The sequence below is a fragment of the Oenanthe melanoleuca genome, chromosome 8, assembly GCF_029582105.1.
Source record: "Oenanthe melanoleuca isolate GR-GAL-2019-014 chromosome 8, OMel1.0, whole genome shotgun sequence".
NCBI lineage: Eukaryota > Metazoa > Chordata > Aves > Passeriformes > Muscicapidae > Oenanthe > Oenanthe melanoleuca.
The window spans coordinates 10875157-10891971 of record NC_079342.1 but is presented as its reverse complement, the minus strand read 5'-3'; the positions used below and the strand labels follow the sequence as shown (position 1 = coordinate 10891971).

Below are 16815 nucleotides of genomic sequence, written 5' to 3'. Positions count from 1 at the left end.
CACAGAATGTACTGTTCATGTTTCTAGAATCAGATGAAGAAGAGGAATAAGAAATTTTTGTCATGTGACTAGTGATGAAATCCTTGTAGTAAAGCATGATAAATTGTTAAACGTAATTTTCATATTAATAGCAGATCTTGAAAGAAGTTTGAGCAGTGGAGTCCTTTTTTGTTTCAAAAAATATTTGGAAAGCAACTGTCTCTGGTTGCATGTTTGGAAACATAAGTAATTTGGTGTTCCCTAATGCTAATTAAACCTTAGCAGCAAATGAGAGCTTTGTGGTCTAAAGAGCTTAAGTAGGACAGCAAAGGCTTTGTTCTGCTGTGTGCTGAAGGAAGTCAGTTCTTTTTAATGGTATTAGGTATTGACTTCATGCCAAAAGCATCTTTTACAGGCTACTTTTGGATGCTAGGTTAATTTTGTAAGAGTAATTGCACAAATGAGCAGAGGATAAAAAAGAAAGGCTTCTTGAGGTTGATGTATTTGTATGCATATTTGCAAATGTGGTTTGACGCCACAGCCTGGTAATTGTCTCCCTATTCCCACACTCAAACAATGCATGTGCAGCTTCTCTAAAAGCAGCAGCAGAAATGTCACTTTATTTGATATATTTTGAGTGGAAATGTCCAGTTGGTGCAAAGAGCACATATCAGAATAATGTTAGATACAGGCCATAGTTTCCCAAATACATTGAAATCTTGTCTTCGGTCCCTTTCCCATCTCTCGGCTGTGTCTGTGGTTCTGTGGTGAAACATCAGGAAAAGTGGTTGTGATTTGGGTGGAGAGAACAGGAGGGATCCTTTTGGGTGGCAGTACTTGCATGCCATTGGGCTGAAGTGTTCAGGCACTAATGGCTGTGGTTGTTAGTCCCTGCTGCAGGATACTGGGACCTGTAAGGCAACATTTGAGAGCAACCTGAATCTTGTTACGTTATTTCTATTTTCCTTGGTTCTATAGTTGTGTTCACCTGGTATCTCTTTAAGTGAATGCATGTTCCTTGAGTCTTAGGCCTTGCAACATTTTATAGCATTTTTGATTTAGCTGTAGATCATCCTGCTGCTTGTTGAAATTGAACTTAAATTGCTAATGCTAGAAGCCTACATCATTCATTAGGTTCAGGCAAGCTACTGAGTCTGCAAGCGATACCCTCTGATAAACAGCCTTCAGAGCATTTTTTGTGTTAGTTAAACTTTGAACTTAATTGCTTCCTTAGCTTTTTTATTTTTCTGCTTTTTATTAAGTTTACTATGAAATGTATTTGGATTCAGCCTCTACAGGTCACAAGCTTTGATGTTCCAGTTACTTGTCTTTTTGGATTACTAAATAACTGCTAATTTTAAATGCTGCTGTAAGCTGAAAATCCTTGAATTTTTTTCACTTATTGCAGCATAAAATGCAAGTAAATGTTAGACTGAAAATGTTTGCTAGGTATTTTGTACCTTTGTTTTCTCCTGCCTAATTCTTAAACCCCATATCTCCACTTGCTTTTTGACTTCTCAACTTACCCTAATTAGTATATCCTCCACCTGTTGATCAGTACAGAGTGCAGTGAAAGATTGGTTTTGAAGATGGTTTAATGTATTAAAAATTCCCCAACTTTTTTTTTTTTTTTAAATGTAGTTTATTTTTTACTGTTTCTTCTTTTTGTTTTGTGCTTTTACTTTGCTATAACTGTCTTGATTACTAAGGACAGGTTTGCTTTCTTTGGACTTTCCTGTTAGAGCTGGTCATGGGCTGTGTATATAGTTCTGATTTAATAAATATTTTTGATATGCAGACTACACCCAGTTAAGTCATGCTGCTAAAATTTGTTATTTTTATTTCAGTAGGTAATCCTAAGAGTGAAAGTAATTTTTTGTATCCAAGGAAATTATAATTTCTTGTGTTTCAAAGCTGATGAAGATGCCAGGCATCTCTTCTGTGAGCTGTCTCTTACTTATCTTTGGTTCTGTCTGTTACCTTGGTGGAAGAGATTCACTTTTGAAATGAAGGCTTTTGGGAGGAAAGAAAGACAGATTTGCATTGTGAAAGTGATGAAAGACTGCTTTACAGCTTAACATATAAATATTTAGAGCTGTTTTTTACAAAAAAAGGTTGATCTTGCATGTGAAACCTGCTGTTCTGGTATATGGCTGATACATTTATATACACATTTGACTGGTCTATAACTTGAATGACTTCTACCCAAGTAGCAAGCATTCCCTTAGAGCACAGCTTATAAATAAATGATGTGTAAATCTGGTGCTGCTGTGATTCTTAACTAATTCTGGGTAATTTTGTTTCCTTTTGTTTTTAAAGGATCAGTTTGATAACTTGGACAAGCATACACAGTGGGGCATTGACTTCTTGGAGAAATACGCCAAATTTGTGAAAGAAAGGATAGAAATTGAGCAAAACTATGCAAAACAACTGAGGTAAGGTTTTTTTTTTTATTTGCAAGAGGATCTTGAAAGTTACTTAAAACCACTGTATCACTTGGTGAGCAAGTATGGAATGTCGTGATTAATGACTGTTTTTCATTTACAGAGTGAATTACATCACTAGTTGTTTTCACGACAGACCAGTCCAAAACAGAAAATTATCTTTGGGTGTGCACTTGCTTTCTTGTTTTTTGCCTTTTCTCCCACTCTTCTCTCCCACCCACCCTTCAGGTCTTTGAACTTTAAGGCTTAAAATTAAAGATTCCAAACTAGGAATCCATAGTGATTTTTTGCACTGACTATCAGCATGTTTGCTGTAAAGTGTGTTATCTATATCTACAGTTGAGTGAGTGTGTGTGCGTGCCTCTGTTACTAATTAATTTCTCATGTTGAACTGGCAAGAGCTGCACTGCATTGTGTTAAGAAATCTGATTGAAATAGTTGAGTAGAACTTGAGAAAACAACAAGACCTTCCTGTCCTTGAAGCACACCCTGTCCATAGCAGGTCTTGTCCCTTTGGGTGAGACTAACCCAGCCACCCTTTGTCTTAACTCTGTTCTGTGGCTGCCAAGTGAAACATCTTTTAGGTCCAATAGGAATTTCCCTTCAGGGATCATACAAAGAGAGTAGCAGCCATGAAATGGCTGCTTCAGAATAAAGTTATTTCTTCAGCATGAAGTAGGTTGATTTTTACCAACAGTGCGCTCAGTGCTTGAAGAACAAAATTTAAAGTAAGACACTGCTTGGCCCTCACTGCCATCTTTGCCTTCACTCTCATTTTTACTGTCTTGAATTCGTTTGGGGGTTCAACTGAAGCTGCTGCCTACCCTTGTCAGATTGAAACTGATAGCAACTTCTCTCCTGTGGTTTCTTCCATCATCTCATCATTTGCAAACCAGATTGTCACTAGATAGAGAGCTGAGAAATCCTTCCTTGTTAATACAGTAATGAGGCTCACAGCTGAGGATATGGATGTTCTCTATCTGGGCTGCTCGTCTCATTTTTCATTTCTTTAGCCTTTCTTTTTGATCCTTTTCAATTCTTTGATATATTCACCTAAAGCAATAACCCGTTGTTTTACTGAAGGAATTTTTTTCTTAGAAGGAAGAAAATAAATACCACTTTTCCAAAGCTGGTACAGAAGAACTTGAGGAGGTGAAGAAAAGTTGGAAGCATGCACAGCAGTTTGCAGCCCTGTTTTGAATTGTTTTCAGTTGTCTGTTAAAAAATAGAAACGTGTTTTATTTCCATAGATCTCTATCAAGATATTTTCCTTATTATTAATTAATTATTATCCTATATATTAATATTCCTAGTATTAACAAATGCCATTTTGCTTAATTTTATTTAAAGGTTCATTCCACAGCTGACAAGATGAGACACCACATTAATTGCTTCAGGATTTAACTAAAAATAGGAAATTTACTCTGGGTAAAACTATTGATTTTTCTCAAAGTGTCTTTCAAAAATGAAAGAGTTGTGTCGAGTACCCGTGCTGTCACATGGCTGGAGTGGCTGTCCCTGTGCAGTAAGTATGGCAGTTCTGGGAAGCACAGGTCTTGCTGCACACACATAATACAGTGCATGCATGCACTTCCTGCCTGCTTCCCACGAGGGTCTGGACAGCACACGCATCACAGGGTGACTGATTTCCTGCCAGTAGACCAGTTCATGAAGCTACTCTTTGATATTCTTGCATGTGTATATTCTGTGGAGGAGACTTGATTGTTACTAGTGAACTGTCTTGTGATAACAACTTGATTCCAGCCATCATTCCTCCTGAGGACATTCAGTGTTTTTAATTATGTAAAAGAGTTATGAGACCCAGGGGTTTTTGAGATCAAGCAAAATTGTCACCTTCAGAAGAGTTAGCCATCCTGCATCTTGCTTCTGGGAAGTTCTGAGAGAGATCTTGTGGGATGGACTGTGGTTCTGGTGAATTTTAATATTGGCAGCATATGGCCCATGAGATAGATATTAATATCCCTAATGGAAATTCCTAGTATATCACCATTTCTTCCTTTTGTAGTGGAAAGCAATCTGAAAAAGAGTGTTTTCATAATGAGCTTTGTAACTGAGATTAATAATGCTCTTGGTTAGTAGTGTATAAACAGTACAGCAAGTGGTCACCTCTTGGTAGCTGTATGTCTTAGTATTGGGTGGGAGACCAAGGAGAGCCAAGTTTAGTCAGGAGATAAAGCTAGTGATGTGTGGTGGTATTTTTTTCCTGTCTTGGTTTCAGTGTGAACCATGAACATCCTATTGAGATTGTTGATGGATCTTATTCTTACAGACTTAAACCTAAGGATGAAAACTTGAGTGAACTTTGTGTAACAGTTTTCACAAATTAGAGTCTGTCTTCTGGCAGAAATTCACATTCACTTTGTGTATACCCTTGCATTTTGAAAACTTTGTTTTGCTTTATTTGGTCACAACTTGGTGATGAGCCTTTCCCAGGTGTAACAGCCCTTCCAGATCTTCTAGGAGATGGCAAGTGATGCATGTACAGCATATGAGGAACTGTTCGAGCAAACTCACTGTATTCTTACTGTATGCAGGTGTTGCAGCTCATGGTTGCCAAGTAATTCCAGAAGCGATAACTTTTCCAAATGCTGGTTTTAGGTTACAAGTCATTCCTTACTATTCTTTAATACTGAAAAAATTACAGGAAAAATTGGAGAGTCCTCAATTGTCTGTGGGGGAAAAAAACACCCTGGACAGCTTGTCTTGTCTTTGTCTCCAACATAATGTGTTGTGAAACAAAAAAAGGAAGTGTAATTTGATTTTGTTTGAGCTAACTTAAAGGAAAATCTAAAGTTTTGTGTGGTGTAGGTCTCAGCTAATGTATTGTGTTACTCCAAGGTTTGGAAAGGTTATTAGAGGCTGTTACTGAGTTACAGGGATGTGAATCAGGACAAAGATACTGCAGGGTGCATTGTACATTAACACATTCCATTTTAATGATATAACTGTTTAATTTATTTTTTAATTGGAAAAAATTAGATTTACTATGTGCCAAACTACTGGGCTCTTGACTGAATTTTTAAATTGAATTCTCAGATGCTGTTTTTCATCAGCATTGTTTCTTAAAAGGGGTAAGGTGAAAGTCTGTTTTGTTCCACGTCATTACACATAAAATAATTCTGGAGGTTCACTCCCTTTTCATGATGTCTCAAGCATTATGACACTCGAGCAGACAGAGGAGTTCTACTTTCTGTGACTTTAGGCAGTAATACAGGTTATACCTGCAGCTGGAGATTAAACTGCCATGGAATAAAATTTCTGAATATGGTTAGCTTCTCTATTGTTGGTTTAAAGCAAATAGCTATGATTGTTCTTGAGCTGTTTGTTGCCCATTAAAATTGTGCATTGTGATCTCTGAAGATACCTAGTTGCTCGGGTCAAATCTGTTTTTTGTGTTCCTTCTGCATACTGTTGTGTTTAAGTGATATATTAATACAAGCATATGTCCAGTCAAACTGAGACAGTTTCCACAGTTTTATGTGCATAATCTTGGAAATATTTTTTGGAAATGTATAAGCTCAAATGCAAAGCTGGGAACACAGATTATCACCACGTGATCATTTCTCAAACCTCTCTTCCTTTGATTGGAACTAAGATTTTACACTGCTCATTACTGTTCAAATATGGTTATGGTTTTGTTTTTTTTTTTTTTTTTTTTACAGTCCTGTAGCCATGGGCTTAAACATGTAATTTCCTAATGGTTCCAAGGATATTCAGCTTTTTAAACTCGATGTCCAGGTTACAATTTTTTAAGATTAATTGCTCCAGTGTTTCTGATGAGGTGTTACTGAACACAGTTAATCATTGTTGTTTTTGCCCAGTCCATAATACTGGTGTGCAGTCACTGAAGACATTGGAACTGTATTGAAACTATTACTTTACATAGAAATAGGAAATGCTTTTAAGTACTTACTGCCATTTTAGTGACTTACTAGAGCTAAAAAGTTTGTGACGAGGCCCATTTGTAATATGATACAGATGCTATAGTGATTTAGTATCAGCAGATAACACAGTACCTGCTACTTTAATTGAAATTGTACCATGTTGATACTGTTGCTTCTCTTTGTGCCGTATTAGTTGACTGAGGAAAATTTAGTTTTGGGTTGATAAACACAATGTTTTACACATCTGTTAAATTTTGTGTAGACGTTCTATGTACCTGACTATAAGTAATTTTTATCAGCGAAGTCCTATTTGAAACTTCTGCCTAGGTGACTGAGGTGGTACTTCTTTTAAAAATCAGGTTCCTGTCTCACTGGTGTTGACCTGAAACCAATTTATACCAGGAAGTGAGTTAATAAAATTACAGGATCAGCACAATTGGATGTGGTGAATCCTGTATAAAATCTGCTTCCAAATGGCTGGCTGTAAGACAGTGTGATAAAAGCTATCAAAATTTTATCTCCAAAGAGGATTAAAGGGTCATCAGCTGCACTTTACTTAAGAAGCAAAGATATTAATCTTGTAGATTTGTTTCTGTTCTGATGATCAGCAATTGCTTGTACAGTTTTCTTATAAACTAGTCCAGATCCATATCTGAATTCAGAGAATAGGCATGGATTTAGGTTGAAATGGCAGAGAATGTTATGCCCCCTTCGAAGTGTCAGCTAGCTCCTCTTTGAAAGAATGCTCCACTCTTCAAATCCATGCTCATACTGGCTGCTTGTCAACTTGTGCTTTTTCAGAGATATAAATTTAATATCTCTGTTTTTAATTAGGTGTTGGTATTCACTTACTGAAAAAGCCACCTATGTGTAATTGTTCACATGAATACTGCCGTTTTCTTTGATCTTTAAAATTTGCATTTGCTTGTCATTTCATATTTATTGCCTTTGATTACTGTACCTTGTGCTGTTAAATCCTGATCACAGTGTCTCAAACCTGTGTGTTCCTTTGATCCAAAGGTAGATGGGATTCACTAATGAAACTGGCTGTTTTTAGGAGAAGGGATTATATTGTATTTTTGTCTTTCTAGAAATAGTAAACAATTGCATTAAAGAATGAAACCAGAACAGAAATCAGTATGTAAATAATCTATATTTATGCCCCTACTCTCCTGCCATTTGAAACTGCATGGCTTTAGTAAGTAATTTTTCTCATTTTTAACAGCTCTGAAAATCTTCCCTTGAAAAGGCTCAGGCGTGGTTGCTTAGCTACAGCATTGTATGTGTGTTATGCATTTCACCTTCTGAATAAAAATAAGATGAATTTTAGGAATTTCCTATTCATTGATAAGCACTGAGGAACAAAGCAGAAATGTAAGGGAAAATGTAGCACAGGAAAGTTTCTTAGTAAATATTACTGGTTTTTTCTATCATGTTTATGCATTTTCCTATCAAAATGTCTGCATTTAATCCCCACCAAGTAGAATGTTACAGCAGGTAGTGGGTTATGGAGAGAGCAAGAAGAGATCCTTACTTGAACTTCAGTAAGGAGGTTACTATAAAATAGGTAGGTAATTTTTAAAAAGTCAGTATTTACTCTGTTTCTTAGTACATATTGATATGAAAAGGACCTGACTTTCTTACCATAGTTGGGTTTTTTTGGTTGTAGCCTCAGAGGGTATAGAAACAGGCAAAATATCAAGCTTACTATTTCCACACCAACTCCCTGCTCATATTCTGGTGTGTATTTTGTGTCTGGACATGATCTCACTATGTGGGCTTTTGTACCATAGAGATGACTTCCAGATAAATGGATTTGAGAAATTGTACAAGGTTATTTTAGATGAAAGCAGAATTAGCACCCTTGTTTTATTGGTAAGCTAGTTCATAATTGTACCAACTGAAGTTACAGAGAGATGCACAACATGCATGCCAGATTTCTTCTCCTAGAATCTTCTCTTAACTCCTCCATTTCTTTTTAACCTGCATTCTATGATAAGTAGATTGTTTCATATTAATGTTCTCAAAAATTGGACTGTGATACTGTGTTAAGTTCAGGTCCTGTGGATTGTCTTTTAGAGGTTTGCTTGGTTTCTAAAATCCAGATATTTGCAATGCTGATGGTAGAACAAACTGGAAAATCTTTTTTCTGAAAAGACATGTTGCCTCTCCTGTTCTGGACATGTCCTTATTGAATATTTGGAAATACTGTGAATTTTGATATGAATCTATGCTCAAAGCTTACTTCAGGCATGGAGTTCTGTGCTCATGGCACAGTGCACAGTGTGCACTGTCTGTTTTACACAGTGGTCACACACTGGCCTTGTATTTGTCTGCTGCTGCCTTCTGCATGTGGGAAGGGATGTTAAATAAACTCTTCATTTCATGTCTAGTCACTGCAGTAGAAGTTGTAAAATATTTGCAAATTGTTCTAGGTCAAAGTGGTGTAAAACTTTGATAATACCACAGATTTTAGCCTTGTGTTATCTAAAGGACCCTTATAAGTTGACCGAGGGAATAGATTTGTTTGTAGAACATTAAACAGAAATAATTAGTTCTTGCAGTTTCCTGTGTCTTCTCAAAAGAGATTATAAAACAGGATCTTTTTTTGTTCTTCTTTGATAGAAATCTGGTTAAGAAGTACTGTCCTAAACGCTCACCAAAAGATGAGGAACCCAGGTAAAAATGTCCATTTCAAGTTCTGTGTGTAAAAAGTGAGAACTAACAGTATATGCTATCCTTTTATTTATTTATTTTTAAAGATAAAGTATTTAATTGGTGATGACAAAAAGAGAATTGTGCTTGGCTTCTTACATTTCTGCTGTAATTCTTAAGCATGAAACCTTTGTTTTCTCCTGTTGGTATTTTAATGTAGTAAACATGGCAGTTGTACTTGCTCCCTTCCAAATTAATCTTTAGGTAACTGAAAATTTGAAAGCAGAAGTTCAGTTTGCTATGTAGAGTCTAGTAGTGTTTTTTAAAGAAAAGCAAGTGTGTATCCTTAGGTTTTGGTTTTTTGGTTAGTAATAGAGATTTTCAGTTCATTTTTATGGCAATACAAATGCAGCTGTGCATCTCTTTACTGAGACCTGAGTGTACACAAGTTGTCATTTTATGGGCAAGAGCTCTAAAGTGCTGACTTTCTTTGGCTCCAGAGACAAAATAAGTGGATGTCTAATGGTGGAGGAACAGTTTGTGATAAGCAACTTTATCAGAAATGTGCTTGTTTTGCTGCTCATTCCATAGCCATTTTTAAAATTTATTTGAAAAAGCACAATACTTTTTTTCCTTAGGGGTAAGTCTTAGGAAGTAAAAAAAAACGGTCAAGTTTCAGGTTGCAGCCAGAGCACATGCTGTGCAAAGTGCCTGAGAATTCACAGTAGGATTTTCTCTAGTTCTTTTACCAATGTGAAGATCCTGGACCTGAGGGAATAGGCTTTCCAGTGCTAGAGTGGCATTTGAAATTCCCAAAAGCCAAGAGATGGCAGTATTCCACAGTTAAAAGAGAGAAAGATGTATATTTTAATGTGGTGCCTGTTTTTTTTTCCCTTTCTTCCCTTCCACACACACTTTCTACCCTTTGCCCCTCCTCTTCCCCCCTTTTTAGTGCCAGCCATAGTGGCACCTTACTTCCAGCCAAGAGGTGGGCAGGCAAACAGGCAGCTGTCTCCAGAGCTGATAGCAAACTTGTTGTGTAGAATCCACCGTGCTGCATAGGAGTGCTATGATTGGCATGTTCCACCCTCAAGACTACCAAGCACATCATCTCTGCAGCAAGCTCAGCCTCCGAGCCTAGGGACGTATGTATCCGTTCCCAAGCTCAGGCTCTCCCTGGGCAGCTTAGGAGATACCACTATACTACAGGGCTTGCCAGGTAGTATTCTTCTTCTTTCTTTTCCATCCACAAACCCCATGTTCTCATAAAATGTGTTTGAAGAGACATTACAACATATAGCACATGCTAGGCTTAACGCAGGCTTTCTTTCCCAACTTGTGTTTCTACTCTAACCCAGTTAGCATTAAGATAAGGTTTGTTGTAAAATGTCTATGATTTTTTTATTTAATCAGGAGCACAGACTATACTGAAATAAGTGCATTTTAAAAAGTTACTTAACTTTTTGTGTATGTTTGTGTGTGTGTGCTTTCTGTCAGGTTTACTTCGTGTATTGCCTTTTTTAACATCCTCAATGAGTTGAACGACTATGCAGGACAGCGAGAAGTAGTTGCCGAAGAAATGGGACACAGAGTCTATGGAGAATTGATGAGATACTCTCACGATCTAAAAACTGAGAGAAAAATGGTAATTTCTGTGTTTTCAAATTTGAAGATAGGATATCAAGATATGTCTTTTAGTGAACTGATGTACTTATTTACTCGATTAACATGGCAATATGTTTTGTAATACATTTATAAAACACATTTAAGATTTTTCTGTAATCTTGGGAAGACAGTCCTTATTAGTAACCTTTTTTTGCCAGTGTACCACAGTATCTGTGGTACTATTCTTGCATGTTAAGTAATGTGTTCCGAAGAGTGCAGGTAGCTTGTGGAATATACTGCACATCATAGGCTGTCAACTAGAGCAGGGACTAATTAATGGTAATCATACTAAAAATATAGGCAAATTTAATTTATTTGTGGTGCTTTTAGCATCTTCAGGAAGGGCGAAAGGCTCAGCAGTATCTGGACATGTGCTGGAAACAGATGGATAACGTAAGTTTGTGTTCGGATTTTATTCCTGTTGCACTTAAATAAGATGTAAGACTGAATTGTTTTCATTTGTCTTGCTTAGATTTAATTATTATTAGTTATATTACTGAATGTCCAAGTACTAACTTAGTAATATAATACAGTTTAATGTATTTATAGTTCCTTGGTTAAAAAAATCTCTGTAAACAGCTTCTGTGTTTATGTTTGAGAGAAGCCTTGGCTTTTATCCAGCATAATGGAATGGGCACAGACTTTGGTTGCTTCTCCTTAGACAACTAAAAATGACAGTTTATTTATATGAAGGTGAAATCTTAAGTCACTGAATTTGACTTGATCTTGAGGGCTTGTTCCAATGCATATTCAAGAATACCATATAGACTATTGTACTTTCAGGAGGTAGAACTACTGTTTAACAGAGAAATGCAGGAATGTCTCTAGGACAGACTATATGCTTCTTTTTTCTTGAAACAAATGCTTTTTCTTGCTTCACTGTCATGTCAAAGAGTTTAGTTCATCATCAGAGGATCAGAATAGAAGCAGATGTGGTAGTTTTAGATGTTATTATTCTTCACCAAGATAGTACCCACAGTTCAGCTCAAACACTACCATGCCTTGTATTTACCTGAGTGCAAAGTCAGTCTTTTAAATGCATTTAGAGGCCTTAAAGGGACACACTGACCTCAGTTGCCTGACTTCGCTGTGAAGCAGGAGCTCAGTCTCAGTTGCAGTTTCTCTCTAGAGATGTGAACTTCTGCAATAATTTTTCCTACAGCAGTTGTCTTGACAACAGCTGCATATATGGAACATCAAGTATATTGAATAGTGTTGTCTGTGCTACCTACAGCTGTGCCACTTGACATGAATACTGATGATGGTTGTGTGTGGGTACATCCTTCAGACTGCCTTCAAAATAATTTAGTTGACCTAGTTGTTGTGCTAACAATGCGCTCCTTTAAAGGGACTTAGTGGATTTAAGACACTTAAATGGAGGCTTTGATATTTTGAATTCAGAATTAATGTGTGAATCCAAATGGGAATAGTGGCTGTTGAAGCAGTAAGTTTGTGCCTTTTGTAGAGCAAAAAGAAATTTGAGAGAGAATGCAGAGAGGCAGAAAAGGCCCAGCAAAGCTATGAACGACTGGACAATGATACTAATGCGACAAAGGCTGATGTTGAGAAGGTAAGGGCAGTGGCTTTTCTTTATTTTATTATCAATGCTATTTCATTTACATGTTAATCATCAGTACTGAAACAATATTCATTGAATGTACAAAGTTGTGTATAAAATATGCTTACTTGTTAGGTAAAAAATGAAAGTTCCAATGGCATGTAAGACAACACAGGAAAGGAATGTGCTTCAGAATCAGAATGGTTTGGGTTGGAAGAGACCTTGAACACTCCCCTGCCATGGGCAGGGACAGCTTCCACTAGACCAGGTTGCTCATAGCCCCATCCAACCTGGCCTTGAACATCAGAGATGGGGCTTTCACAGCTGCTCTGGCAGCCTATTCCAGTGCCTCACCATCCTCATAGTGAAGAATTTTTCGTAATTTCTAATCTAAACCTGCCCTCAATGAGTTTAAAGTCATTGCCCCTTGCCTTATCACTACCTGCCGTTGTGAAAAGTCCCTCTAAGGTGCCCCCAAAATCTTTGTTTCTCCAGGCTGAAAAATCTCCAAGTCTCTCAGCCTGTCTTCATAGAAGTGATGCTCCAGTCCTCTGATGATCTTTTTGTCCTCCTTTGGACTCTTCCCAGCAGATCCATTTCCTTCCTGGGCTGAGGGCACTCCAGGTGGTGTCTCAGGAGGGCTGAGCAGAGGGGCAAAGGCAGCTCCCTTGACCTGCTGGCCACACTGCTTTTGGTGGAGCCCAGGATGGGGTTGACTTGCTGGGCTGTGAGTGCACATTGCAAGGACCCCCAGGTCCTTCTCCTCAGGGCTCCTCTCAACCCATTCTCTCCCAGCCTGTGTTAGTACTTGGGATCAGCCCAGCTCACATGCAGGACCTCACACTTGGCCTTGTTAAAGTTCAGGAGAGTCCCTCTGGACGACTGTGCTCACTGTCTTCATTGAACTGGCAGCTGTCTGCTGTTCGGTGCCTTGTGGTTTGTGTTCAGTCACTCTGGGGGCTCCATATATATGCATTTAAGCAGTCTGGCTAAGGGAGCTACAGTGATCCTTTCTTTCTGTGTATATAACAAATGAGGTTTTGGAGTGTCAGTAGATGTGAAGTCTCACATTCTTTATATTTAATTTCTAAGGATGTTTGATTGGTTTTTATGACTTGTGACTAGGGTTCTTTGCACAGTTGATAAAATAATGCTGTGTGTCATTGAAAAGTACAAGACATGTTTAATCTGATAACACTTTCCTGCTAGGCTAAGCAACAGTTAAACCTGCGCACGCATATGGCTGATGAAAACAAAAATGAATATGCTGCACAACTTCAGAATTTTAATGGGGAACAGCACAAACACTACTACATTGTCATTCCTCAGATTTACAAGGTAAAAAATTAACAGATAAAGTATGTCTGATCCTTTTCTAAAGAAGTAGATTTTAAAATTTAAAACTCTATTTTTTTAGATCTTAGTGGATCATTTTATCAAGAAATTATCATAATCTTGAGGCAACTGGTGTTATTTCATGAGTCTGCTTACCATACTAATGCTTTCTAATGAAAATACTTGGTTGCATTTCTGTAAGATTTTATGTTTTATAGACACTCTTTAAATATTTCTGAAAGAGTCTGGCAAAATAAATATTGGAGGCATTTAAAACAATCATTTTAATAAGGGTTGATCAGTAGTTCTCAGGGTCCCTATGTGAGTGTGAATGCTCTGCCTCTGGTGAGGTGAAGGAAAGCTTATAGCTGACAGTGACTGTGCTTTAATGGGTCTCATGCATAGTGAAAAACAGTTGCACTGGGAGCAGAATTCCTGCACCCTCCCCAACCCCCAGTTAGTCCTTGCTCCATCAGTGTTACCAGCAATCCACAGATCTCTCTAAACCAATTTAAATAGTTAAAGATCAATACTTTGCATCTAAAGTGGGGATTTCTTGAGATGCTTTATGTAACTATTAAGATTTTTTTTTTTAACGTTCTTTCAAAAACATGGACTTTGCAAAACTGGAAAACCAGTTCAGAGTAGTTTGGGGTGTCAGGTGAGGAGAGTTCAAAAATGTGTTGGCATGTACCTTCAGCCATTTGGGAAATATGGGTGGGAACTGATCCTAAGACAGGGAGTGAGGAAATGGAAGGCAAAGCACTGGGTTTATTTGAAGATATTTAACTTAAATATGCTTGATATTTTCCAGAAGCACAAGTCAGTTCATATTTTTTTAAAAAAATCCTTACTAGAAGGTCTAGGTTTCACAGGAGAAAATTGCCTTGGCTTATTAAAGAATTTTCTAATATTTTAACTGTTAAGCAGCACTACAGTAGGTCTGATTTCACACACTGATCCAAGAGCTGCAGTCAGCTCCCAGGAGAAATAGGTTGATCATCTCTGTAGCTTGCACCAGACTTTTGCTTTACTGCCTTTATTTCTCCAGGGTTAAAATCTATTATCATTGTAAGATATTACTCACATATTTTGAACTCTACAGTAAGAGCAGAAAGGCCTAGTCCTGCTTTCTCTTGGGACTGCACTTTTATTACTTCGTTGCAAGTATTTGGTGGCATTCTATGGGGAAACCTTGGAGAGGGGTTTAGCATGTCTAGGTGGTTGTTTTGATGAAATTGAATATTGTTTGAGATATCTGTCTCAGTGTAGATACAGGAAAGATCCAACTGCCTATCCAGTTTTTCACAACCTATTTGTACATGTTTTACTGAATTTTGGCTTTGTTTGGGGTGTTTTCCACATTCAGGTGAAAAGGCCAGGGCTATTATCTTAATAATATTTCTCTTTAATTTTTTCTTTTTTGTTCTGTTCCAGTAAACTTTCATTGCAAATCTTACGTAATGGTATTCTTCTCTTTATTTTCTTGCACACTGCTAAAGGAAATGGTTTGTATTTCAAATCAGTGTCTAAACTGCAGATAATTTAAATTTTTCTGATTTTTCCTTTATTTTATAATATTAATATTGCTTGGAAGGTATAATAATAAAAGCAAGATGGAGATATTTATCACCAGAGAGGAATTACTTGGAAGTAGAAAGAGAGTGAGGAGATGTAGAAATCAGTAAAATATTTTCACTGTGATTTTCATTTTTGCATGAAACAAATATTTCATACAGTTGCCTGTAAACATTGTACATGTGCTTTACGAAATAAAAAGAAAGTCCCGTCCTCCTCTACATGATTTTTAGAAATCAAAGAGCATAAAGTCTTCATAACTATTGTACTGGGCATCCAAAGTCTGTATCTGAAAGGACTTTTAAGTTCTGTTTTTTTAAGCAAATAAAAATACTGGGAAGAGTGTAGAAATTCTGTCCTACACTGTGGTGACCACAGTAACTGCATATGTCAGGACTGAGGAGGAAAAAATCAGCAAATGAAAGCTTGATTTTATCTTTCTTTGCACTTTCAGCAACTTCAAGAAATGGATGAAAGAAGGACTATCAAACTTAGTGAATGTTACAAAGGCTTTGCTGACTCTGAGCGCAAGGTTATTCCAATTATCTCAAAATGCTTAGAAGGGATGATCCTTGCAGCAAAATCAGTTGATGAACATAGAGTAAGTAAAACTGAGTAGCTTTTTAAAAGTGTGTGAGCAATTTAACTGGTACAAAAGATGAGAGGGGAAAGACTGACTTACCCTGTACAGTTATCTTTCTGTTGTCAGATATCCAAAGAGTTGTGACTTGGATTTCAGCAGAAGGGACCACTTCTGCTTTTGTTGTCTGCTCTCTTCCTGCTTTATTGATTTGATGTAATCAAATATCTTTTGGCATGTTCTCATGGGGTGTGACTTTGGACACATTATTTTAGCTATTCTGAAGTATCCTGGAATACCATGGTCAGTATTTTCTCCTGTATGTGACATTAAAACCTATAAAGGGTGTTCAGTTAACAAAGTGTTATCCTGTGTCCTCTTTGATTGCAGCAGGTTCTGCCCTATTTTATCTTACTGCATCTAGTTTCTTCGTTCTGTCCTCATTTCAGTGCCAATGTTGAAAAATTTAAAGGTAGAAAGTAATTTGGCTCTGTTTTAAATTTGTGGTAACCCTTGGGAAGTGTTCGCTGGAATATTCTGAATAGCAGAGTATGCTTTGCTGTACACTCAAGAGCACTGCTGACATAAAAGAAAGTTGTTAACTTGCTCTGTCCAAAAGTGTGTGTTTTGGGCTCACTCGTACTTTCTGTGCATCTCTGCAATTAAGTGAAAAATTTGTCTCTCTTTTTCTCTCTGATTCTTGATGGGCTTGCTTTTTAAACTCCTTAATGTCCTATGTTTAGGACTCTCAACTAGTGATAGACTGCTTCAAATCTGGTTTTGAACCTCCTGGAGATTTTCCATTTGAAGACTACAGTCAGAATATTTACAGAACTATCTCTGATGGAACCATCAGTACACCAAAGCAAGAGGGAATGAGAATTGATACGAAAACTACAGTCGGCAAGGCTAAAGGAAAGCTGTGGCTATTTGGAAAGAAACCAAAGGTAACAGTTAAAGAAATTACTATTTGGAAAATTAAAATTTGAACATTTAGAGTGCATGGAAGCAGCAATTCTCTATTTTAAAAAAATCCGCCCCTTTCCTTCCAATATCTTTTAAAGTATGTGTAAGGAGATCAGAAGGTTTGGGTAGGTTTGAATACTGACAGTGTTA

At 37.2% G+C, this 16815-nt stretch overlaps 1 protein-coding gene across 4 annotated transcripts in view; it reads left to right on the top strand.

Moving 5' to 3' along the window:
* FNBP1L (formin binding protein 1 like) overlaps positions 1–16815 on the top strand; it is a 58286-nt gene that overhangs the window by 27817 nt on the left and 13654 nt on the right. For all 4 annotated transcript variants that reach the window (XM_056497918.1, XM_056497916.1, XM_056497915.1 and 1 more), the window contains exons 2-9: positions 2299–2414; positions 8954–9007; positions 10481–10628; positions 10979–11041; positions 12114–12218; positions 13416–13544; positions 15574–15720; positions 16443–16646. In XM_056497918.1, coding sequence (XP_056353893.1) covers positions 10563–10628; positions 10979–11041; positions 12114–12218; positions 13416–13544; positions 15574–15720; positions 16443–16646 — 714 coding nt within the window. In that variant the 5' untranslated portion in view covers positions 2299–2414; positions 8954–9007; positions 10481–10562. The remainder of the gene's footprint in view (positions 1–2298; positions 2415–8953; positions 9008–10480; positions 10629–10978; positions 11042–12113; positions 12219–13415; positions 13545–15573; positions 15721–16442; positions 16647–16815) is intronic.